The 27,379-nt window shown below is 39.1% G+C and overlaps 2 protein-coding genes across 2 annotated transcripts; one reads left to right on the forward strand and one right to left on the reverse strand.

Moving 5' to 3' along the window:
* Positions 1–8,946: 8,946 nt before the first annotated feature.
* On the reverse strand, positions 8,947–10,975 carry LOC106450350 (nicotinamide/nicotinic acid mononucleotide adenylyltransferase). Its single transcript, XM_013892001.3, has 9 exons — positions 10,827–10,975; positions 10,629–10,702; positions 10,254–10,339; positions 10,038–10,121; positions 9,843–9,927; positions 9,605–9,684; positions 9,404–9,505; positions 9,273–9,331; positions 8,947–9,192 (listed from the first exon to the last, which is right to left on the reverse strand). Exons 1-9 carry the CDS (start codon positions 10,874–10,876, stop codon positions 9,096–9,098), a joined length of 717 nt encoding a protein of 238 aa, XP_013747455.1. The 5' UTR covers positions 10,877–10,975; the 3' UTR covers positions 8,947–9,095.
* Positions 10,976–22,846: 11,871 nt separating this feature from the next.
* On the forward strand, positions 22,847–26,382 carry LOC106447642 (probable L-type lectin-domain containing receptor kinase S.7). The gene has a single exon (XM_013889614.3). The coding sequence runs from the start codon at positions 24,232–24,234 to the stop codon at positions 26,227–26,229; it is 1,998 nt and encodes a 665-aa protein (XP_013745068.1). The 5' UTR covers positions 22,847–24,231; the 3' UTR covers positions 26,230–26,382.
* Positions 26,383–27,379: the final 997 nt, after the last annotated feature.

Raw genomic sequence — 27,379 nt, forward strand, 5'->3', positions numbered from 1 at the left:
ATATAACATTCATTCAACTATATTTTTTTCTAATATTTTGTTTTTGTCTTCTTCTTCTCTCAATTGTTTCGTTTTTAGTTTTGTTTTGTTTTGAGTGTGGTAACGAGTTATTCTACTATTGCTCTTAGCACTTTTCTATATTCTGCAGATTAATTTTCACAGAAAGATGGAACACCAGACTTCTCTTCGCAAAATTACCATCAGAAGATTGAAGTTATTCTATCTTTGTTGTTTGTGAATGAGTACCTATCCTTTATGGGAATCTTTTGACAAGAGACAGTTTGCTTCTAATGAATTTGATTTGGTGCAGAAACAAAGGAAGAGACAAAACAGGTCCAATGATGAGAAGTGGGTCAGAAGTGGTGATCGTCCCTTCACCAAAGCCAAGAGAAGCAACCGTGTAGTGCTTGATCAAAACGAGCTTCAAACTTATGCTAGTTTGGAGAAGATGTTGCATAAGGCAATTCATGCTATCCGACAGCTCAAAAAGAAGGGAAACACCAACACTTCTTCGGCACCAAAACAGCAACGTAAGTCTTCTTATCTTTCAAATTCTGATTTGAAAACTAATGAGATTTCTTTTGATAAAAGCAAAGCTGTGAAACCCACAAGCAAAGCTCATTTCCACCAGGTGCTTCAAATGCCATAGGATCGGTCATTATGCTAACAAGTGTCAAAAGCAAAAACCGTTGGTGACTTTGGAGAATGAGAACCTTGAAACCGAGCCAGAAAAGGAAGAGCCTTTGCCAATTCAAATACCGGACCAAACTCAAGGTGAGCATTGTGCTGATTATGGTTCTTTTGCTTATAATCCTTTTCCTTTTAATGTTTCAGATTTAAGGACAAATCTTTTTGAAGAGGAAGGGAATGATGTGCCCTGGTTCGTGGATCAGTCCATTGGAGCCAACCAGCATGGAGATCAGGACGTTCTGAACAATTTGACCGAGGTTCGTTCATCCGACCGTACCGATCAGACTGACCGAGCCGTCCCGCGTGCGTCCCGATTGGAGCTTCGGCTGGAACCACGTCCAGACGACCTAACCGACCGAACCACAGCCCGTCTTCCCCGACCAACTCGACATTCTAAGACCCACGGTCGAGCCAGACTTAGCTTGGGTCGTGAAGAAACCAAAGACGGACATGCATTCTTATCTGGCGGACCATCCGGACAGTCCCGCAAGCGTCCTTATCTTTACTCCATGCATCCATCTGGTTCGGATGAACCTGGACAGTAGCCGAAGGGTTTCCTTGACCAGAACGTTAACCGAATGGTCATCTTTGACTAATCAGCATGGAAGACTGAGTCTTTGACTCATTAATAATATTCTAGTCAATGTTTCTATTTTCTATGCCTTGTTTTCCCACAATTCTCTTTAATTCTCTTTGACTACAAATAGTATAAATATGTAGTCCCTTTGATCAATAAAATCAGTTCATTTTGGTTGTTTATTTTCGATTCTTCTTTTCTCTGAGTGAGAGAGAGAGTTCTTAGCTAGTTCATCGGTTTGAACCGGCTTGTTGATTTGGTGGTCAGCCAATCATCTTTTGTGTCGTTTGGTGGTTAGCCAACACACCTTCATCGTTTCTTAGGTGGTTAGCCTTAGATCTTGGGTATATCAAGAGCCATTCCGCATCTCTTGACGATCCTTTCAATCCATCTCAGTTCCAGAAGTGCCGTTTGCCTTCTCGGATCATATCCAACACCCGGCCAAAGCCATCCTTCCCGTTTTGGGCGTATCACAACTTTTATTGCAGAGATGGTTGCCGGAGGATACAGCAACCGAGGCGAACTCGGTAAATAAGATCTTGCCGGAGGATAAAGCAGATGGTGTCACCTCCAAAGAGATTGTTGCTGTCATTTCCACCGATCACCAACCGAGCCTCGCTTCCACCGATCAACAACCGAGCCTCGCTTCCACCGAGCCAAGCGATCCAGTTTCAGAACCGAGCCTGGTTGTATTGGACAAGCGTGCAAAGAGTAAACAAGCGAAGAAACCTGCTCCCACTGTGAGATCTCCTTATACGGCAGAGAAAAAAAAAGATAAAGTGGCAGCCTATAATCCATTTCCGCCAGTAAACAAAGATAAGTTGAAGGAACTCGCTGATTGGTTGAAAACTGATCCGTAAGTGATTGCTTTACCCATAATAGCTTGATTTAGTCGTCCAAAACTGATTGCTTTTTTGTTTGCAGTCATTATTTAACTAAGACCGAGGACAAACCACGTACATCACCAACAAGGTGGTACCACTTCCTCCGGACAGCCAGAGGATGGCTGGAAGACTGCGTAAGTCTTCTGCACACGATTTAAGTCGTCTACAAAGTCGTCCAAGTAGACTACTTTCCAGACGACTTAAAGATAAATCGTCTGGAAAGTCGTCTACTTGGACGACCACGTAGACGACTTATATTTAAGTCGTCTGGTAACTTCTAACTTGTTATATTTAATATGCAGCATATAGATGATTGGATTAATGTGCTAAGGCAGAGGTATCAGGAGAACCCACAAGCTTTCAGGAGCGAGCGAATGTGCTTCCTGGATCACAACTTTTCCCAGTCTTGGAGAGAGCAGTATCAGCTCTTCAAAACATCGGAACCTGATCACAAAGGTTTAGGAAGAGTTCTACCTGGTGGGGCGTCGAATTTTTATGACGGATCAATACCTTCATTTTGCCAATCAAACAAGAAGTGGGGGGAGGACATTGATGATATCTATGCGCCAGTGAACTTGAACGACAATCATTGGGTTGCTATTTGGATATCGATCCCTAAGAGGCACATAGTCGTCTGGGACAGCATACCTTCATCTAGTGTACCAGACGCATGGGATGCGATAATGGAGCCTTTTCTCCAGATGGTCCCTTATCTGCTTGTTGAGTGCGCAGCCACCGACGAAATACGGGTCAAATACGGGTTGGAGCCATACACATATGAGAGACCGCTGAAAGGTGTACCCACGGCCAACAATGGTGATTGTGGCGTGTACGCTGTAAAGTACATTGAATGCCATGCTCTCGGGGTCTCCTTTGACCCTAAAGACTTTGCTAGGTGCAACGCGAAGAAAATGAGGGATAATATGGCGGTGGATATATGGAAGGAGCTTGTTGATCAGCATCTGAAAGAAAATGTGGATGGTGATAAGTTCGTGGGCATGTATGATTTTTGAACTTGTCTTTGTATTTGAACATGTCTTTGTATTTGAACATGATTTTTTAACGAGCGAAGTATTTGTATTTCAACTTGTCTTTGTATAGATTTGTAAATATATAAGTTGTCTGGAAGAAATAAGTCGTCTGGAAGGTTTTCCAACTGGACGACTTACAAATAAGTCGTCTAGAAGGTTTGGACGACTTATTATAAGTCGTCTGGAATGTTTTCCAACTGGACGACTTACAAATAAGTCGTCTAGAAGGTTTGGACGACTTATTATAAGTCGTCTGGAAGGTTTTCCAACTGGACGACTTACACTGGACTTCTAAAAATAAAATACACTGGACGACTTACACTGGACTTCTAAAAATAAAATAAACTGGACGACTTAGTAGAATGTAGTCTAAAAATAAAATACAATTGAAGGAAGAAATAAGTTGTCTGGAAGTCTTGGACGACTTATAATTAAGTCGTCTGGTAGGTTTTCCAACTGGACGACTTACAAATAAGTCGTCTGGAAGGTTTTCCAGCTGGACAACTAGTCAACTGGTTGTGTACATTGTGGTTTCGTATGGCCAGTTTCCTTGCAGTTTGAGCATCTCCGTGCCCTGTGTTTCTTCCTGGGTTTGTGTCCTCTCATCCTAGATAGCTCCAACCAAGATTGCCATCTTGATTTCTTCGGTCTCCCCCGACCACGCTTTAGTTCTGGAGGAAAGCATTCTCGTTCCTCAATATGTTGTGACACGTTAGGATATATATTCTCTGAGTATCCTGCATACAGATAATTCTTTGAGTACAGTGGACATACAAGTGTGGAGATATGCAAACCAGCATGTGTTCCAGCAGCTATAGCATGAGAGCAAGGTATTTTCTCCACTCCATAGACACCACAATCACACTTTGCATGTTCCAAATCAACCACACAGTCCATTTTGCCACCTTTGACAAAGAAATGCCATCCATCAATTGGTTCGACCGTCATCGTATCCGCTATCTCTTCTCGAACAGCAAGCAAGTATTCAACAGCCCGGCTATGTTCAGTTGTGAGACTCAAAGCATCTTGTCTCCTTTTCCAATACCATTTTCCTAACTTCTGCCTTATGAACTCCAGCAGGAACGTAATCGGAAATCCTCTTGCTCGCTTCAGTGCGGAATTAATAGATTCAGCAATGTTGCTTGTTTTTATGTTGAACCTGTTCCCCTTACAATAAACCCTTGACCATAGCCTGACGTCGGCTTTCTCCAAATACGTTGCAAGTTCCGGGTTTGCACTCCGTATCTCAGCCATGTACCGGTCAAAATCGTAAACCGTGTGAGCATAAGCAGCCCCTTTCACCAAGTACATGAGATGTTTCCCTTTAAACTTTTTGACAATGTTATCTTGAAGGTGATAATAACATATTCCTCGGGTTGCCCAAGGAAACACCTTATCACACGCACTTTTAATGGCCTTGTGCCGGTCGGAGACTATCACCAGAGGCTTGTCATGAGATATACAACTAGCCAATTTTGTGAAAAACCATTCCCAAGAAGGTACATCTTCCTCATCCACGATCCCAAAAGCCAATGGGAATATCTGAAAATTGCCATCTTGTGCGGCTGCAACTAACATAGTTCCTCCATACTTTCCACTTAGGTGAGTTCCATCCACCACAATGACCCTTCTCTGATACTTAAAACCTTTGATAGAAGCTCCAAAAGAGAGAAATAGATACTTAAATCTTTTCATAGAATCAAGTTCTATCGCCGTGATAGAATCAGGATTTGCAATGGAGATTTGCTCGAGATATGATGCCAGACGCGAATACCCTTCTTCTGCTGATCCTCTCACCAATCTTTGTGCATATAACAGTGCTCTGTATGAAGTGGTGTAATCAAGCGCCATGCCAAACATGTTCCTCATTGCATCAGTGATATGCTGCGGAGTTATCCCATCAATGATTCCAACACGATCAATGAAAAGACTACCTACATACTTCGGAGTACAGTGTCTCCGCTGAGCGATTCGGTCTCCCGCTGAGCATAAATGTTTTTCCACATACTTTGTTACCCAAAACGTGTTTGTCCCATGTTTGACACTCGCTCTGACCTTCCATCCACAATAGCTAACCCGACATGTTGCCACAACGAGAGTTTTCGTTGATTTGTATAATCTGAAAGAAAACTTACCCCTCACTGCTGCCAACCGCAGCTCTGAAAGCAGTGCACCCTTGCTAACAAAACTCTGGTTGACATAGATACTGGTACCATTCGATTTTCCTCCTTCAATAGCATTTGTCTTAGCATATGTCTTTTGGATTTCTTCAAAACAAATATTATCATCATCTTCCTCGTCCTCATCTGGAACTTTTCCATAAAGACTGTAATCCCCACCATTCTGATCCGTTTCACCAACAATAGAATTATCAGCATCCTCCTCCCCATTTTCCTCCTCCCCATCTTGATTTTCATCTTCAACAAACTCATTATCACCAACATCTTCATCATCATCACCAACATCTTCTTCCCATTCACCAGCTTCATCATTATCACCAACATCTTTTTCCCATTCACCAGCTTCATCAATATCCCTTTTCTCTGAAACCGTTTCGACCTTGCTGCGGCTTGATACACAAAGACATACTCTATGGGTTTTGAGTATCTCCAGCAAGTTTCGAACTTGTCTATCACTTGTAACATGAATGGGAAGACTGCCTGGAGCCATCATCATTTCTGCTGGTAATGAGTAGCTAATCTCCACACTCACTGTTCTCATGTCCAGGTTATAATCTTCTTGAGCCATTGCAACAAGTTCAGCATGTGTTGAATCTTCATTCAATAAAAACAATCTTGCTCCTTTGAGATCATCAACCACAAAATCCCAACGGAAATCTCTCAACAACCATTCTCCATACACTGCATGTAACTGAAAAATCATCTGCAAATATTCAAAATAAAACACATTAGTAAACATAGAGAAAATGAAGTCGTCCAGAAGACTTAAAGGTAAGTCGTCTAAAGAGGTCACTTTTGCAATTGAAAATTAAAAGGGACGACTTAATTCTAAGTCGTCCGGCTTTGTTTGTTAAAAAAAAAACTTCAGACGACTTATATATAAGTCGTCTACGAGAAACGGGCTAGTTTTGCATTTGACCGAATCGTGTCAGATCTTTGACTATTTCTGGACGACTTATAATTCAGTCGTCTCTGGGAAAGTTAAAATTTCAATATTTTATGAAAACTTGACGACTTACGTGTAAGTCGTCCTAGGTTAGTTTTGTAATTGAAAAATAAAACTTGAAATTTAACTTTCTCCAGACGACTTAGATGAAAGTCGTCCAGCTAAACGACTTAATTTAAGGTCGTCCGGGATAAGCAAAGTTTGACCAGAAAATTGGGAAAAATTCTGGACGACTTTGCTTTCCCCGGACGACTTTAAATTAAGTCTTCTGGAGGGACGACTTTATATTAAGTCGTCTGGTTAAAGTTAAATTATGAAGTTTTATTTTTCAATTACAAAACTAACCTAGGACGACTTACACGTAAGTCGTCAAGTTTTCATAAAATATTGAAATTTTAACTTTCACAGAGACGACTGAATTATAAGTCGTCCAGAAATAGTCAAAGATCTGACACGATTCGGTCAAATGCAAAACTAGCCCGTTTCTCGTAGACGACTTATATATAAGTCGTCTGGAGTGTTTTTTTTTAACAAACAAAGCTGGACGACTTAATTTAAGTCGTCTGTTTGACCAGAAGACTCATCAGTTCTTCTACGCGAACAGATCTTGAAAAAAAATTCAAATTTGTACCTTAAACTAGGTGAGATGACTTCGTTTGCACACATGGTCTTCTCCAACCACCCAGAACCTCAAACGAAAGCAACCGTAAGTCAAAACGAAAGAAATATGGCTCTGTCAACCATAGCCCATATTTTGAATCAAAAGCTTGAGTTTTTTGGATGAATATAGAGAGAAAGTGAAAGAAATGTTGTTTTTAGTTCATAACAATTGAAACAGAGAGAGTGTAAAGAGATTTACGTGCATTAAAGGGCATAAAAAGCTCCAAACAGTTCGTACAAGGTTGTTGCCACTATTCATTGCAGTGGCAATATTGTAAATACTTGAAGAAGATGAGGTTGAGACAGTAAAGAAGCCATTTTCGAAAAAAAAAAAATGTTAATGGCATTTTCGTAGATAAAATGCAGGTGTAGGGTTAAAATCTCAAAAAAAAAAGAGTCAAAAGAAAAGGTTAGTTTTCTGTTTGACTCCAAGTTTTGAGTCACTTTTGCAAAAAGCCCTAAAATGTAACCACCACTTTTTAAAATAAAAATATGAATAGGTAATAATATATAACGTCAGTTTTTCGATTTGTTACCTAATAATATGGACCATATAAAATCTAATTTCTGGAATATAGATTAGATCTATAGTAATGTCATTTTTTTTCTTTTGTAACTTCCATCCTAAATTCTCGGTACAAACACATATATTACAGACAGTTTTTGTTTTTGAAAAAAATATTACCTACAGTTATATATATATATATATATATATATATATATATATATATATATATATATATATATATATATATACATATGTATATATTAACAAATATTCCTTATTTTTGGGTTTATATCAATCGTGGTTTGATCCTAAGCTTTTTTTTTATTTAATCATCACTCCATGGATTTAAGTGGAATGAATTTTGAGTATTGTATACTTTTAAATGGACATCTAATAATAACATTATATAAATAATTATATATGAAATCAAATCATGAAAATTTAATGAAAATATATAATTTTATCTATTTAATTGCTAAACAAAATTGTAACTATACTTTCTTATTTTTTTAAAAAATAACAATTAACCACTATTTAGGAATAAAGTTCAAAATTAATGAATGAAATGACTATGACATAATTGTATAGTTATGCAACATCACAAATTCAATACATCAAAACCTCTTACTAATAATTTTTTTAAAAAATATTATACACAAACATATAAATTAAATTTTTATAACATAGAAGAAAAAAATGCAGAAAATGTAACATATTTACATAAAAAAAAAAAATAGAAACCAACATTATACCCACACTTGAAACAGGGATTAAGATCTAAAATAGACAAATACGATTACAAAAAAACGGGCATATGTATATATAATTACAAAGAACGAGTGTATGCCGGCGGATCAACCTTTAAATTACTATTATTTTATAACATATATTTTTATTGATTACATAACAAACACAAATATAATTACAAAAAACATAAATATGAAAATTAAATTTTTTAAAGAAATTTTTTTTAAAAAGTATACCCGCTCTTTTTGAAGGGCGGATCAGAATCTAGTATATCTTAAACTTTTAACAAAAACAAGCTTTCCAACATGTATGAGGTATTTCTTTTTCAAAACAAAATTACAAAAACTGAATGCATGAATTTCTGTATCAATGTGTTGTCCATATTTAGAAAATATGAACTAAACAATAATTTATTTTAATAATCATTATAATTTTATGATCAAATAATTTAGACGATAGGAATGAATTAATACTAGTTTAAAATAAATCGTAATACCTCGAATCAAGCTAACTGAAGTAACCAAAATTTAAACCTAAAAATCTATAAAATGTCGGTTCAGTTTGGTAATAAAAATGAATATCAAATTAACCGAAACCAAATCACAATTCTTCGGGTTTAATTCGTCAGATTTTCAAATTAACCGAAAAATCGAACAACAACCCCGAGTAGAGAGTTTTTGATTTTTCTTTTAATTCTTTACTTTTATTGTGGAACTTTGGATGTGATACAGAGATTTGATAATAATAATACAAAAAAATAATTATTTCAACAAATATATCTGATATGATTACATATGTTAATCACACGATTATCTGAAAAGCTTGTGCAAGTGATATTGATTTGGTGAAGAAATAATCCTGTTCAGCTTTTGTCATTCGAGCTCAGTGTAAAGTTGGTGTTGTTTGATATAATCTATTACTCCATCTTCAGTCAAGTACTTAACTGATAGCCCTCGTGAAATGCATTGCCTGTAAGAAGCAAGAGAAACCATTTTCTTATAGTGAAGAAAGAATAGTTCTTGAAGAGGATGAATAAACATCAAAACTACCTTAATCTACTTGAGCTAATCTGATTAGGAACAAAGTTGTTGACGATTCTGATGTTATCCTGCACAAGAAACCGTAGTAGATTGACTAACTGATCCAGAGAAACCAAAACAAGAAACTCGGTAGTACTTACACGGGTTTCGTATAGGATTCTATCACCAAAGATCATACTCTCAACATCTTGCCCTTCTCTACGGATGCACACAATCCCATAGTCTTTGCAAATGGCCTTTACCTTCCAAAACACAATCAATGAAAAAAAGAGCACAACTGTGAGTAGAGTCGACAAAATGAAATCTCGGTTTATATAACGATGCTGCCTTTGGTTTACTACCTGTTCAGGGATCCAAACACCGGGAGTGCAGAAAGATTGCAGTAAATCCGAGCCACATAGTAGCATGACTTTGAGAGATTCTAGCATTAGAAACCATACATTACAAATTTGAGTTTGTCAGTTCCGTAATAAGTAGCACATATGATGTGATACATGGCATGAGACGATTCAGCAATTACCCAAAAATGTAAATGAAAAAGGGATGCTAAAAGCCACTTTTTTTCTGCAGTGATCTTACCCTCGGGTACAAGTCTATTTGTTGTAAGAAAAGTCTTGACCCTTGATAAAACCATCAAACTTCGTTGGTAGCTGTCTTGGGATGCCTAAAGAAACAGCTTTCACACAGTTTTGTAAGGACACAAAGCTTTGTTCCCCCTCCCTAAAGAAAACTTATAAAAAGCTTTTGAGGGCGAGAGAGAGAGAGAGAGAGTACCTCCCAAGGATCAACCATTATAAAGTCGGAGCTTTTGCAGGCTATATTACACATCTCTAAACGATGCTCTGCGGATAAAAGTCCCTACACAAAGCCCTGATGATTTTATTTATTTGTAAAGGAGACTAAACAGTAAACAGAAGAGCCTTGAGAGCTAAAAAAAAAAAAAGAAGTTCAGGAAGAAACTGAAGATTTTCAAGGTTGCCAAAAGTATACCTTCTTCTCGTATGCATCATTTACAGGGGACATATAGCCTCCAAGAACATGAAATCCCTCCGAGTGTAATGCATCTCTTGCCAGCTCTAAACAAAACAAAAAGAGAACTCATCAGTTTAATATAAGGCCACATATTACATTAGAGGGCAAGCATCAATCAACTGTGAAAAACTTTGGTTAAACATGAATTTTCAAGAAACTTAAACCTTCAAAGCAAACATAATCAGATACTTGAGACTATAATCAATGTTCAATTTTCCCCACTGAATCATAATGCCTAAAAATGTGCGAACTTCTCACATTGATAAAATTTGGAACCTATTGATACGCATAGAAACATTGAATTCTAGAGTTGTGGTTATTGTAAGAACTCACCAAACATGCGTAAATGCATGAACGTAGGAGGGTTAAAACTCCCAGTTGCCACAAGCACTACACAAGCTTTGTCCCTGATTCAGACAATCGATCGACAAACAAAGTCGATACCATAAGTAAACCAAACTATACAATTCACTGAGAGACAATTGAAGCGACAAGAAGAAGTCGAAATCAGGAACAAGCAACGTAATTTACTCAGGTTTTGATTCAGTAGATAGCTTATCGACTGGTAAGGAGACATCCATCTGAATTGATGATCGAATCTGAGATGATCACTCCGGCGAATGATCGAGAGAGAGAGACAACGGAGAATGAAGAATAAATCGAAATTATGAAACGATGCCGTATATAATTGTTGTACTTTACGACGCCGTTTCAGTTGGGTTAAGTTGAGTCAAAATTATGAAACGATGCCGTATAAAAAACTGTATATTTCTTATTCTTATCATAAACACAAAGTTTGCCCTTTATATATACAGAATCACACCGTCATAGAATAATGGAAAAACTACAGAAAAAAAATACAAATATGAAAAGAATACAAATCATAAACCAGTAAGGAAAAATAATTTTAGGGTTTGTTGTCTCTCTCTCTAGGTGTCGGCTCTCTCTCTCTCTCTCTCATGACCGCTGGCTCTCTCTCTAGTATGGGCTGGGTATGGACATCCAAAATATGATTTATAACACTCTCCCTTGGATATCATAACCATACAGAATTTGTAATATGCTTTAGATGTTGTCTCATTAAAACCTTACCAGGAAAACCCAGTGGGACAAAACCATGGTGAAGGAAAAAGAGTACAACACGTATTACTCCCCCTGTTCTGAACATCACTGAAGGTCTTTCAACCTACGCATCTCAATCTAATGCGTGAGCTTCCTGAACGTGCAGGTCGGAAGTGATTTGGTGAACAGGTTTGCTGAGTTGTCACTGGAACACACTTGGACCACTTGAACCTCGCCGGCTTTCTGTAGCTCGTGTGTGAAGAAGAACTTAGGTAGTATGTGCTTCGTCCGGTCCCCTTTGATGTAGTCATCCTTAAGCTGAGCAATGCAAGCTGCATTGTCTTCATACATCACGGTTGGTGCGTCATTGCCTTCGGCCATCCCACAATCGACTCGGATATGGTTGGTCATGGACCTTAACCATACACATTCGCGGCTGGCCTAATGAATGGCCAAGATTTCCGAATGATTTGATGAAGTGGCTCCGCGATCGTCTGTTTCATGGAACGCCATGATATGGCAGTTCCACCATGTGTAAACACATAGCCTGTCTGTGATTAAGCATTGTGTGGATCCGAAAGATAACCTGCATCAGCAAAACCAACTAAACCTTCTTTGTTTTGGTTAGTATAAAATAGACCCAAGTCTTTCGTTCCTTGCAGGTAAGGAAGAACATGTTTAATCCCGTTCCAGTGCCTTTGGGTCGGACAAGAGCTAAATCTAGACAATAGATTCACGGCAAAACATATATCTGGTCGTGTGTGACTAGCCAGATACATCAAAGCTCCTATGGCACTGAGATATGGCACTTCGGGACCTAAGACATCTTCATCGTCCATCTTAGGACGGAACGGATCAGTGTCCAGGCCGAGAGACCTCACGACCATGGGGCTCGACAACGGGTGAGACTCGGCCATATTAAATCTCTTGAGTACCTTTTTTGTATATGCCATTTGATGCACAAGGATTCCATCTTTAATGTACTCAAGCTGTAATCTCAAACATAATTTCGTTTTTCCTAGATCTTTCATCTCGAATTCTTTCTTAAGATATTCAACTGTTTGGGAAATCTCTCTAGAGGTTCCTAGAATATTCAGATCATCAACATACACTACTATGATCACAAATCCTTTATTTTTGAATTTCTTTATGAAAATACATGGACTGATCGGGTCATTATTATAGCCCTCTTTCACTAGGTACTCACTTAGTCTATTGTACCACATTCGACCTGATTGTTTCAGTCCATAAAGTGACTTATTCAACTTTATACAATGTTGTTCTCGAGAACTCGATTGTCTTTCAATTCAATACCCTATCGTACTTTCATATATATCTCATTATCCAGTGGACAATATAAGTATGCAGTTACTACATCCATTAACCACAAGTCTAAGTTCTCTCTTATAGCCAGACTTATCAGGAATCTAAAAGTAGTAGCATCCACCACAGGGGAGTATGTCTCCTCATAATCGATTCCTGGTCTCTGTGAGAATCCTTGTGCAACAAGTCGTGCTTTGTATCTCACGATCTCACCATGTTCGTTTCTTTTCCTCACAAAGACCCATTTGTGTCCAACTGGTTTAACATCATAGGGTGTTTGGATTATAGGACCTGAATACATCTCTCTTCTTTAAAGAGTTTAACTCCACGTTTATAGCTTCTTTCCATTTGATCCAATCTGATCGTTGAGTGCACTCATAAATAGACGTGGGTTCATGATCCTCGTTTAAACCCATAAGTTCAAGTGCTACCTTGTATGCAAATATATATTAAATGTCGACATTCTTTTTGTTCCATTGTATCCCAGACAAGACATAATTTATTGAGATCTCATTATTATCAGGACCATCAGTACCATGAAGCTTGGCGTCCCAAGCATTAGTGTTTGGTACGTCAGGACCATCGGCCATGTCTAAAGCCTTATGGTCGGACGCGGCCACATCTCGGGTAGGATCGACCGCGACCATTTATGAGGTTCCAACCTTGGATTCAGCACCTTTCTTTGTTTTCCGAGGGTTCTTATCTTTGGAACCTATTGGTCTACCACGTTTCAAACATTGTCTAGACTCTGTAGCAACTTGATTGTGTCCCTCTTGAACATCAATTTTAAATGGTGCATTAGCAGCTGGTATATATGATTTTGTCACTCTTTTCGGATCAGCAAAGGAATCTGGCAATTGATTAGCTAGCTTTTGTAAATGTATTATCTTTTGGACTTCTAAATCACATTCCTGAGTCTGAGGATCTTGCCAAGATAAGGATGTTTGATTCCATGTAATTTCTTTTACCAGCTTATTATTATCTTCCCCTAATGTTGGATGTTCGGATTCATCGAAATGACAATCTGCGTATCTGGCCTTACACAAATCACCCGTAGTTGGCTCAAGATACTTAATAATCGTGGGAGAATCAAATCCAACATATATTTCCATCCTCCTTTGAGGTCCCATCTTTGTTCTCTGTGGTGGTGCAATTAGTACATAGACGGCACAACCAAATGTCTTAAGATGAGATATGTCTGGCTCATGACCCGTAAGAAATTGTGATGGGGAATATCTATGTTCACTAGATGGCCTGATGCGTATGAGTTCAGCCGCGTGTAGCACGGCGTGTCCCCAAGCAGAAACCGGAAGTCTCGACCTCATAAGCAATGGTCGAGCTATTAGTTGTATGCGTTTTATAAATGATTCGACTAAGCCGTTCTGTGTATGTACATGTGCCACGGAGTGTTCCACGGTTACCTCCATGGACATACAGTAATCATTAAACGCTTGGGACGTGAATTCACCAGTATTATCAAGACGTATAGTCTTTAAAGGAAAATCTGGAAAATGAGCTCGTAATCGACTTATCTGAGCAAGCAACCTCGCAAATCCCAAGTTGCGGGTCGACAGAAGACATACATGCGACCATCTTGTGGACGCATCAATGAGGACCATGAAATATCTAAACGTCCCACAAGGTGGTTGTATTGGTCCACAGATGTCTCCTTGTATTCTTTCCAGAAAGTTTATCGTTTCCTTAGTCACTTTAATTGGTGATGGCCTAACGATGAGTTTCCCTCGTGAACATGCTACACACGTTAGGTTCTTAGGAACACCTCGTTTCCCTTTCAGTGTATGGCCATTATTGTTCGAGATCAATTTACGCATCATGGTCGAACCGGGATGGCCAAGCCGGTCGTGCCATAGAGTGAAATTTTCGATGGCTATTTTATTAAATGTGGCATTGGCCTCAATCATATCGACTTTGGTATGGTAAAGACCAGTTTAGAGCGCATGCATAGATTCTAAAACTTTCTTATTGCCTTGGGCGATTTTAATGATCTGAAGGAACTCTTTGTTTCTTTCGCCCTTAGTTTCAATATGGAAGCCATTCATTCGAATGTCTTTAAAACTCAATAGGCTTCTCTTTGAGCTGGATGAATATAATGCATATGATATTTCAAGATGCGTACCCATAGGCAATAAAATGTTAGCCTGGTTGTGGCCTCTATGAGACTAGCTATACCCGCAATTGTGGAGATGTTGGCGTTTTTAAGGGTTAAGTTTTATGAAGTATCTTTTGTCTTTTAAGATCGTGTGGCTTGACTGACTGTCCGCTACAAATACATCCTTGTTTTCGTTCATTTCTAAAACAAGATTCATAGGATGATACTTAGAGACTTCATATATAAAAATCATTCATTTATTAAGTTTAATAAAACAAGTTCAAAGAAATGACAACATAGAAAAACACCAAAGCAATGAACACAAAAGTTTAGAACACAAATGTTGAAATCAACTTCAATCTTTTAGACAATCTGAAGTTTCATAATCCATAAAATCGTCTTGGTCATGATTAAAATCATCTTCACCATCTTGTATGTCATGTGGGCCTTAGGATTCTTCTCTTTCAAACTCTCTTGGTAGAGGTCAACGAGATATTTTGGAGTCCTACATGTCTTAGCCCAATGATTGCCCATACCACATATATGGCACACTGATTTGGTCGAGTGCTGCAGTTTGAATGATGTCCCACGGCCTCGGCCATGACCTCAGCCAAACGAGTGTCCTTGGCCACGGTCTCGACCATGATCTCGACCATACTGATTTCCTCGTCTGCGGCCAAAAGAATTTAGACCACGGCCACGTCCATGCCATTTTCCACGACCACGGCCGTGTTGGCCATTTCCTTGGACGTGGTTAGCTTCTTTCTTGGCCTATGTGGCCGTGTGTGCTTCAGGTGGTGGGGCTGATCCAGGAGGTCTCATTTCACTGTTTCTCATCAACAATTCATTGTTTTGCTCAGCGAGCAATAGACAAGAAATCAGATTAGCATTAGTCGTGAAGCCCTTCTCACGGTAATGTTGTTGTAACAACACATTGCTTGTGTGGAAGGTGGAAAAGGTTTTCTCAAGCATATCCTTATCCGTTATATCCTCACCACACAGTTTCAATTTTGAAACAACGTTAAATAGGGCTGAGTTATACTCGTCCACGGACTTATAGTCCTGGATCCTGACATTCCTCCAATCATACATAGCCTTTGGTAAGATCACCGTTCTCTGGTGATCATATCTTGCTTTCAATTCTGTCCAAAGGTCTAATGGATTCTCAATGGTCAGATACTGATCTTTGAGACTCTCAGTTAGATGATGGCGAATGATCAAGATGGCTCTGTATCGATCTTTCTCACTAGCATTATTGTCCTCGGTGATACACTCACCGAGTCCCTTGGATTTCAGGATGATCTTAGCATCAAGTGTCCATTGCAAGTAATTATCTCCAGAGAGATTTAGGGCAGCAAAATCCAAGTTGTTGATTTTCGACATCTGAAATCATATGTTTTATAATTTAGATCTTTAAAGATTATAATGTTCTTAGTGTTCTTATGATTATACAAGAGAATCAGGTATGTAATGCGAATTGGTCACACGACCAAACGGATATGATGCATTCAGTTCATACGAGTATGATGCAAGATAAGCCGCACGGCCAAGACAAGGTATGAACAATCTTATCAAACAGTTTCTATATGTTCTTAATGCAGTCGGTTCATACATCTTAGCAATCAGTTTCTAAGTGATCAAGCAATGCATCAAGGTGTTAATTACAATCAACTTAACGGATCATATTCAATGCGATTAGGGTTTTAAACATATGAACAAAGCCGGTCAGGTTAAGTCTTAAACAGGATGAGAACAATTAACCTAGGCGATTCCTTAATCTCAAAACATCCAATCGGTTCATCAATTCAATCAACCAAATTCAAGTATGGCTTTAGCAATCCTAGCAAACGATTTCTATGTGATCATATTCAATCAATCAAAACAATCAATTTCGATTTCAAAGATTAATTAGGGTTTGGATCGATTTTATGCATAACATGCATTATGCATGCATGCGGCTAGGGATTTAAAATATTAGGGTTTCGATTTTGATCATTAGATCATTAAGATTTCGATTTAAAACCATTAAGTTTTCGAATTAGGGTTTAAGGTTTCGATTTCAACACATTAAGATTTCGATTTGCTTATTAGTTTCGATTAGGGTTTAAGGTTTTATGATTTCAATTCATATCAAGCAATCAAAATTCGATTTTAGGTTTAATGATTGATCATTAGGGTTTCGAGTTACCTTAACCTCAGATGTGTTGAATGGACCACCAATGAGAAGAGACGCAAGCTGGACGTTGCTGATCGGGAACGCGAACTAGCTGGAACGAGTTGAGACGTCGTATGTTGGATCGGGAACGCGAGATGTCCTTCGGGAACGCGAGATGTCCTTCGGGAACGCGAGCTGGCTGAGATAATCTATCGGACAAGAGAAGGCCGCGAGTTGTTCCTGCTTAGATCAGGACGCGAACAGGCTGAAGCTGATATCTGGAATGTTAGCTGTCCAAGCTGAGATCGCCGTGAGCTGGAACTGATCGGGCGCAAAGAAGCTTGGATCGGGAAGGTTCGCGATCGGGATGGTTCTCGTGATCGGGATTAAGGTTCGTCGGCTAGGGTTTTAGGGTTTGTCGATTTTGGATTTTAGCTTAGGGTTCTTAGAGTAATCGTGCTGATAACGTGTTGTAAAACTAGAGAATAGAAACTGTATATTCTTATTCTTATCATAAACACAAAGTGTGCCCTTTATATATAGGGAATTACACCGTCATAGAATAATGGAAAGACTAGAGAAAGTAAATATAAATATGGAAAGAGTACAAATCATAAATCAATATGAAAAAGGAAAACTAGGGCACTACAAGAAAACACAAGTTTTACGAGGGCAGTTTTCCTCGTGATTTCGTCGTAAAATCAGTGTTACGAGTAATTAGCGAGGAAACCCGTTTCGTCGTTATACGTTTGTCGTAACGCATATATCCACGCTAATTCGTCGTAACATAGCGAGGAAATAATTTCGCCGTAAAAGCGAATAAGAATATTTCGTCGTAAAGACCACGTAAAGCTTCCACGTAAGGACGTCGCTAAATTTCCTCGTAAATACCTCGAAAGCCGTTCCTCGTAAAACCCACGTAAATAACTTGAAAGTAAATACTCGTAAAGTAAACGTAAATACCTTGATAGCTTTCCTCGTAAAGACCACGTGAACTTTCCACGTCATTTCCTTGTAAACATTTTCTCGTAAAAACCTCGTTAAGCTTCGACGTAAAGAAGTCTCAAAATTAGCTACGAATTTACTTCGTTTCGTTATTTTACAGAAATATAAAAAATATAATTAAAAAATAATTTAAATTATTTAAATTATTAATAAAATTAAAATTCTAAAAAAATCAAAACCAAAATATTTTATATATAAATAAGTTTTGAATTCATAATACAAGAACCGAAATTAAAAAGAACTAAGGGTCGTTAATCGCCGGTAGAATTCATCACTCCTCGCCGTTACATCCGCCTCGGCATGTGTGTCGGATGTTGACTCGCCTGGAATAGGATTTCGTTGTCGCATGGTCCTCAACAAGGTCTCCCATTCCGGATTTGTGGCCGCTACAACGTCCAAGAAGCCCTCGAGTCCACCCATACGAGATCGCGTCGAGCTCAACTCGTGACGTAGCTCAGCAAACTCTCTACGCAACTCATCGGACTCCCTACGCAGCTGAGAGACTTCACCATCCCATCGCTGACCATAAGACGATGTCACTCTCGGAACATCGTTGACGGAACCAATCCCCAACGTCCGTCCTTTTTTTTTAGGGACAACCTTAAAAAGAAAAAATAAATTTTGTTAGTAAAAATTTAAAGTTAAATTAAATGAATAATAAAAAGGAGACCCAAAGACTCTCTGAGGCACAGGAGGAGGCATCGTCGGATGAGCCATCGGGGGAGGCACATGAGGAACCGATGGTGCACTAGAAGAAGGAGACCCAAAGACTCTCTGAGTGTACTGAGTCTCGGGGACAGTCTCCTGACCCGAAGAACCGGGCGCTGAAGAAGACGACGGATCTAAACGACTACCCGGCTCACCGAACATCTCTCTGTAATGGGCAGTAAGTCTACCTTTTCGAACCTGAGAAAAAAATTAATTTTTTAAATTTTCGTCAACAGTATATTTTCCAACATTATCCACCTAATCAACACTAAATAACATAAGATCCGTAAACCTATCTAAATTCCCTATACTAACCACTTAATCTACCTAAACTAACTAAATTAGAGAGGAATTATAGAGGCTTACCATTGCAACGAAACAGGGAGGAAGTGGAGAGGAAGTGGAGAGGAAGTAGAGAGGAAAGAAAGAGTGAGCGCTCGGGGGTATATATAAGATTACATACCGTCGCAAATTCCTCGTAATTTTACTACGAATTACAGAGGCCCGTGTTTTTCTTTACGACGAAACAGCGAGAGATTACAAAGGTCCGCGTTTTATCGTACGAGGAAGTTACGAGGAATTACAAAGGCACGTGTTTTTTAGGTACGAGGACATTACGACGATTTCGCTTACGTGGAATTACCAAGGAAAGCTTCCCTATAAATATACACGTAACTCTCCTTCTCAACCCACACACAAACTCCCAAATCACACCCTATCTCACATCATACTCCAAAATCCAATCCTATTCAAATTATAAAAATTTGAGAAAAAAGGAAGAGAAAAAGATATTGGAATTTATGTTGGTGAGACTTAAGTAATATAATTGCTGGAAGTCTTGCCACATGTAAATCCAGTATTTTTCTTCTTTTTCTTTTTTTTCTAGTTTTTCCACTACGAGGTGTTTACGACGATTTTCATTACGAGGTGTTTACGATGATTCCGTCCTACGTGGAATTAAAGAGGGCCGCGTTCATCATTTATATTACGGGGTGTTTACGACGATTTTGTCCTACGTGGAATTAACGGGTTTCGCTTTCTTTATTTTTTTTTTTCGTCGTTATTTCCACGTTATTCAACGAGTCCTTTACGACGAATCTGTCAACGTGGAATAAACGAGGACTGCGTCGTAAGTTCGAGGTCAACGTACGAGGAATTAACGAGTATTATGTTTAAATCCCTAAAATTCGAAACCCCAAACCCCATATTCCTTATCTTCTACTTCATATATTCCAAACCCTATCTTTATTTTCATTCCAAACCACAATTCCTTATCTTCTAATTCATATATTCCAAACCACAATTCCCACTTTTACTTATTCATAAAACAAACTCCCACATTTTCTTATTCACAAAAAAAACTCCCACAATATTACCTTATTCATAAAACAAACTCTCACATTACCTTATTCATAAAACAAACTACACAAAATCGAAAATACATCAATCGGATTCATCGACATTCTCGTCATCACTAGAAATGTCATCATTTTCATTAAACTTGTCTTCAACAGCTTCGTCTGTGGCATCATCGGTCAGATCTTCGTACTCGTGATTATGCGGATCAATGAGAAGGATGTCATCAATTTCTTGTTCAGGTTCCTCGACTTCATTTATCTGTTCTTCTTGCAATGGTGGTTCTTCTCCACTGATGATTCGTCCTCGAGGTGTAACTTTGATCACTGCTAACCAATTTATACCTGAATCTCTCATCCGAGGGTATGGAAGGAAGCTAACTTGGTCTGCTTGTGAAGCTAAGATGAAAGGCTCGAATTTGTTGTACCGTCGTCCACCGTTGACATCAACTACACCGAATTTGTTAGACCGAAAACCTCTGTTGACAACGGGGTCAAACCATTCACATTTGAAGAGGACGCATTTCAGCTTCAGTATCCCTGGAAATTCGATTTCAGCGAGCAATTACAAAGGCCCGCGTTTTATTGTACGAGGAAATAGCGAGGAATTACAAAGGCCCGCATTTTTATGTACGAAGTATTAACGACGATTTTGCTTACGTGGAATTGACGAGCCGCGCTTTCCTATAAATATACCTACAACTCTCCTTCTCAAACCACACACAAACTCCCAAATCACACCCTATCTCAAATCACACTCCTCAGGAAAATCCTATTCAAATTATAAATATTTGAAAAAAAGGAAAAGAAGAAGATATTAGAATTCATGTGAGCGAGACTTACGTAGTATAATTGTTGGAAGTCTTGCCACATGTGAATCTGGTATCTTTCTCCTTTTTATGTTTTTTCTAGTTTTTACACTGCGAGGTATTTACGACGATTTCGTCATACGTGGTATTTACGACGATTTCATCCTACGTGGTATTTACGACGATTTCGTCCTACGTGGTAGTTACGACGATTTCATCCTACGTGGATTTAACGGGGGTCGCTTTCTTTATTTTTTATTTCATCGTTATTTCCTCTTCTTCTTACGAGTCTTTTACGACGATTCTGTCTTACGTGGAATTAACGAAGCCCGCGTCGTAAGTTCGACGTCGCTCTACGAGGAATTAACGAGTGTTATATTTAAATCCCTAAAATCCGAAACCCCAAACCCCATATTCCTTATTTTCTACTTCATATATTCCAAACCCCATCTTTATTTTCATTCTAAATCACAATTCTCACATTCCCAAATTAGAAATATTTGAAAAAAAATAGAGGAGAAGAAGATATTGGAACTCATGTGGGCGAGACTTACGTATGTAAGTCTCGCCACATGTGATTCCAGAATCTTTCTTCTTTTCTTTTTTTCTAGTTTTTATACTATGAGGAATTAGCGAGTCTCGCTTTTCACCAAAATGTTTTTCAAATTAGAAATATTTGAAAAAAAAAAGGAGAAGAAGATATTGGAACTCATGTGGGTGAGACTAACGTAAGTCTCGCCACATGTGATTCCAGTATCTTTCTTCTCTTTTTTTTCTAGTTTTTATAATTTCGTCATAATTTCCTCGTTGGCTTACGACTCGTTTACGACGATTTTGTCTTACGTGGAATTAGCGTGCCCCGCTTTCTTTATTTTTTTAATTTCATCGTAATTTCCTCGTGTATTTACGACTCCTTTACGACGATTTTGGCTTACGTGGAATTAGCATGGCCGCGTTCTTTATTTTACATTTTGTCGTAAGTTTCACGCTATTTTACAAGGAATTAACGAGTATTACGTTTAAATCCCTAAAATCCGAAACCCCAAACCCCAAACCCCATCTTCTTTATCTTCTAATTCATATATTCCAAACCCCAAACCCATCTACCCTTGAACCTCAATCTATTCTTTCACCTCAATCAATTCTTTCCATTCCAAAACACAAGTCCTTATTCATAATTAAAGCAAACTCTCACATTACCTTATTCATAAAACAAACTCCCACATTATCTTATTCATAAAACAAACTACACAAAATCAAATACATCAATCGGATACATCAACATTCTCGTCATGAATAGAAACATCATCATTTTCATTAAACTCGTCTTCAACAGCTTTGTCTGTGGCATCGTTGGTAAGATCTTCGTACTCGTGATTATGCGGGTCAATGAGAAGGATGTCATCAATTTCTTGTTCAGGTTCCTCGACTTCATTTATTTGTTCTTTTTTCAATGGTGGTTCTTCTCCACTGATGATTCGTCCTTGAGGTGTAACTTTGATCACGGCTAACCAATTTATACCCGAATCTCTCATCCGAGGGTATGGAAGGAAGCTAACTTGGTGGTGGATTCAAAATTACCTCGTAAAATACACGTAAACTAATTCATCGTAAAGAACTCGCAAACTTTACGTCGTATTTACGAGGAAATAGTGTTTCCGAAATAGTGTTTCCTCGTAAAAACCACGTCAATTTACATCATCTTTACGACGAAACTTTTTTGTCGTAACGTTACGAGGAAATAACGATGCTTTTATTTTTCCACGTAATTTCCTCGCAAAATCGACGTATTTTTACGAGGATTGTTTTTCCTCGTTAATTTTCCTCGTTAAACTTGTGTTTTCTTGTAGTGGGGTTTGCTGTCTCTCTCTCTCTCATGGCCGCCGGCTCTCTCTCTCTAGTATGGACTGGTTATGGACATCCACAATATGATTTATAACATATAATGGGTTTTTTTTTTGAACGCTTTTTTCATAGTGGTTAAAAATAATTTCTGAAAGGGAAAATGAAAGGAATGGGGCAACCGATTTAAAAAAAAAAGGAAAAGGAAAAATGTCAAAATGAAATCTTTATCCCCAAAATTTTGAAATTCAAAAAAAAAAAATCCATTGCTAATAGTCTCTCACTCAAATCTCAAGAGTAGGTCGTTGTCGGCGATGTTTTCTGGCAGGGAGAATCCGAGGGGGACAGCAAATGTAAAGATGAAAATTTTTTTTGTGCAGATCTTTGAGAGGAAGAGGCGAATCATCGAGCAGGTCAAGCAACAAGTAGACAGTGGCGGAGCCAGCCGCAAAATTTAACGGGGTCACTATAACTAAATAATGGGTCAAGTTAGTTTTGAGTAAATATTTTAGCGGGGTCAATACACTGATTTTATAACATTTCACTAGTTATTTAATAGAAAATACATGTAATAATTTTTTGCAATGAAATTTCATGGGGGTCAACGACGGTACAACTCTGTGTTCAAGTTCCTTTTCTTTTTGCAGGAAATGAGGGAACAAAAACCTTAATAGCTTCAGCCCAAGTTCATAGAATAGCTTGTGAATACACACTCTTTGTGCTTGCTTATCCTATTGTATCACATTATATTATTATCATATTAGAATCTGCCAAGATTCCTTTATGCTTTTGTAAGGATTACTGAATGGGTAATGTAATAAACAATTAGTCAGTCATCCCACTGACGTTCACATTCATACTTAACGGCTAGTTTCTATTTATATATAGATTCTTAGGTTCTGTGGATTCTCCTAGTGGAAAGAGCCAGGTGGTGCTGAAAGCAAGAGATTTGTACCTTTTCAATATAACCAAACTCTCACTTCTAGTTTAATGTTAGAATACTCCACTTTTGTATCACACGATCCGTTGTTATTTATTAAAGTAAACCAGCTAAAGTTATAGAATATGGTCATAGGTTATTTTAGCACTTACTATTGCACAAAACACTCAAAATGAAGATTAACTAGTGAAATATGTTTGCTGAGAGATGCATGTTGTGATCCAAGATGAGTCTAAAATGCTGTTAAAAAACAGTAGACAGTCAAACCATAGTTGGTGAGTCAAATTTGACCTTGTCATTATTAATAGAGACAGACAGATACATAAATAAGGGATTTAAATGAAGTAAAAAGATAACATTCCATCGTATTCTAATGCACGTGGTGGCGCCATATATATATGCCATTAAAACGGTCAGTTTTGATTTTTGCGTCCACTTATTAGGCCCCACCCGACCCGCTCTTCCAACTCTTTCACACTTGACTTAACGAACCCACCACATACGACGCCGTGTAAGGTTCCATCCTGATAACCGTTGTTACATCAAAATTACAAATATACCCTCATCTTCTTCATCATATCAATTCGAATCCATTTTCCCACCACACTATCTCTCTCTCTCTCTCTAATGGCTTCTTCAAGAAAGCTTCTTGCTCTCTTCTTCTTTATCTCAATAGCGGAACCAATCTTTGTCTCCTCCGATAACGTCAACTTCACATTCAAATCCTTCACCATCCGAAACCTCACGTTCCTCGGCGACTCCCATCTCCGAAACGGCGTCGTGGGACTCACGCGGGAGCTAGGCGTACCCGACACGAGCTCCGGAACCGTAATCTACAACACACCAATCCGTTTCTACGATCCAGTCTCAAACACCACGGCGTCTTTCTCCACACACTTCTCCTTCTCCGTCCAAAACGTGAACCCAGACTCCTCCGGCGACGGGCTCTCCTTCTTCCTCTCCCACGACAACGACACCTTAGGAAGCCCCGGCGAGTTCTTGGGCCTCGTGAACTCCTCCCAGCCCATGAAGAACCGATTCGTCGCGATCGAATTCGACACCAAGCTCGATCCGAACTTCAACGATCCGAGCGGGAACCACGTCGGGCTAGACGTCGATAGCTTGAACTCGATCGCCACGTCGGATCCGTCGATCGATCTCAAATCCGGGAAATCGATCACGTCTTGGATCGATTACAAGAACGATATGCGTTTGCTTAACGTCTTCTTGAGCTACACTGATCCTATAGCTACAACGAAGAAGCCAGAGAAGCCTATTTTGTCAGTGAACATCGATCTTTCTCCGTTCTTGAACGGTGAGATGTACGTAGGGTTCTCCGGCTCCACGGAAGGAAGCACGGAGATTCATCTCATCGAGAATTGGAGCTTCAAGACGTCTGGTTTTGTTCCGGTTAGATCGAAATCTAACCGTCCTCACAACGTTTCAGGTAGCTCTGCAGCTCCTGTGGCTATACCTAAGGGTGGAAGAAGACGTCAAAGACACGGTCTCGCGATTGGACTTGGGATCTCTTGTCCTGTCTTCTTCTGTTTAGCTCTCTCGGTGTTCGGTTACTTCACGTTGAAGAAGTTGAAAGGAGTTAAAGCGGAGAAGGAGCTCAAGACGGAGCTAATCACAGGCCTTAGAGAGTTTAGCTACAGAGAGCTTTACGCAGCTACGAAAGGGTTTCACTCCAGTCGTGTCATTGGGAGAGGAGCGTTTGGGAATGTGTACAGAGCTATGTTTGTTTCGTCGGGAACGATCTCTGCTGTGAAGAGATCGAGGCATAACTCGACGGAAGGGAGGACGGAGTTTCTAGCTGAGTTGTCCATCATTGCTTGCTTGCGGCACAAGAATCTTGTTCAGCTGCAGGGTTGGTGTAACGAGAAGGGAGAGTTGCTTCTTGTTTACGAGTTCATGCCTAATGGGAGTCTTGATAAGATTCTGTATCAGGAGTCGGAGACTGGAGCTGTGGCTCTTGACTGGTCGCATAGGCTGAACATAGCGATTGGTTTGGCTTCGGCTTTGTCTTATCTTCACCATGAGTGTGAGCAGCAAGTGGTTCACAGAGATATAAAGGCAAGCAACATAATGCTAGACATCAACTTTAACGCGAGGCTGGGGGACTTTGGTCTCGCTAGGCTCACTGAGCACGATAAAAGCCCTATCTCGACGTTAACAGCTGGTACGATGGGGTATCTCGCACCGGAGTATCTCCAATACGGGACTGCGACTGAGATGACTGATGCGTTTAGCTACGGAGTGGTGATTCTTGAGATTGCTTGCGGGAGAAGGCCGATAGATAAAGAGCCTGAGAATCAAAAGACTGTCAACTTGGTGGATTGGGTTTGGAGATTGCACAGTGAAGGAAGAGTGCTTGATGCTGTTGATGAGAGGTTGAGAGGCGAGTTTGATGAGGAGATGATGAGGAAGCTGTTGCTGGTTGGGCTTAAGTGCGCACATCCGGATAGTAATGAGCGACCATCGATGAGACGTGTGCTACAGATACTGAACAATGAGGTTGAGCCTAGTCCGGTTCCGAAGATGAAACCAACGCTATCTTTCTCTATTGGGTTGATAAGTCTTGATGATATTGTTTCCAAAGATGATGGAGACAGCATCGTGTAGAAGTTCTTTTTAATTTCTTACGTTTGAAATTTGTTTTGATTTTTGTAACAAATGTGTGGCCTTTGGTTCAATGAGTTTATATTGAACGATTAGGTTTTTGTATTCATATAAGCCCCATATCCCAATCCAATTCAAAAAAACCAAAAACAAAAACAAAGTTGTATCAGGGTACTTTGAATTTGAAATGGTTGATAGTACAGAGCAATAAACAGAACAACCCCTAGTTTTAAGTTGATGAAGAAGAGTGTGAAGTAGTTGTAGACATATATAGGTCTTGGTGGTCAACATGTCGGTGGCCTGATGAAAGAAAAATAAACCGGTCTGGTTTGCATGTACATACCCTGATGAAAACAGAAGCTGTGAATGAAGAAATCACCAAGTAACTTACCTTCTTTGATACTCGAGAAACCTTGCTGAAGCAATCAAAGTGTCTACAGTGTGTATATACACCACTTACGCTCACACGATCACATAACACCAGAATGATGATGGTGACAGAAGTAAAGAGAGCACACTCCCGACAAGGGCAAAACTTTATATTTGCTAATCCCGGCTTGTGCTCTCTTTCTTCTGTCAACATTTTCTCATCTTTCTTCTCAAGGAGGAAGAAGAAAGAAAATGTGCCGTGCTGCGTAAGTAAGGAGTAACGGTGAGTGAGTCTATGAGCTATGACTCTGATTTATAATGGGGGAGAGAGGTTATTGGTTACAAGTTGCAACCAGTGATAAAAGATGGAGAGTGGGTCCATGGGAAAAGGAAGCTGAAAATGGCTCTGAGATTACTTGCAGTAATGAAACTGGAAGTTTCTACGGAATTAGAGATTCTCCTACCGCGTTCGCTTTCACATTAATTATTTTATGTTTCTTTTACGACTGATCTGATATTCATCTTTTACAGTTTTCATTTTTATAGATGTTAAATTACACATCTCCAATTTCCCATTTCTAATCATAAGACTCGGCATGATATATCTATCACATGAAGAAAAAAAATACAATGTTATTAATCCGACTTTGTTTGTTTGTTTGCAAGCGTTACATTACATGATATAATGTGCAATTTAATTTTAATTATTTGTTGCAATGTTTAAGCAAAAGAAACTCCTTAGAGGATGATAAAGAAATGCATAGTGTAATGTGTTACTCGTGAA

Source organism: Brassica napus, chromosome C9 (assembly GCF_020379485.1).
Source record: "Brassica napus cultivar Da-Ae chromosome C9, Da-Ae, whole genome shotgun sequence".
In the NCBI taxonomy this organism is placed as follows: Eukaryota; Viridiplantae; Streptophyta; class Magnoliopsida; order Brassicales; family Brassicaceae; genus Brassica; species Brassica napus.

Coding starts and splice junctions, on each gene's coding strand:
- LOC106450350 (XM_013892001.3), bottom strand. CDS start 10,876: ATGGATGTCTCCTTACCAGTCGATAAGCTATCTACTGAATCAAAACCT. Junction 10,703..10,826: donor TCTACTGAATCAAAACCTGA/GTAAATTACGTT, acceptor TGTCTGAATCAG/GGACAAAGCTTGTGTAGTGC. Junction 9,193..9,272: donor ATTAGCTCAAGTAGATTAAG/GTAGTTTTGATG, acceptor TGCTTCTTACAG/GCAATGCATTTCACGAGGGC.
- LOC106447642 (XM_013889614.3), top strand. CDS start 24,232: ATGGCTTCTTCAAGAAAGCTTCTTGCTCTCTTCTTCTTTATCTCAATA.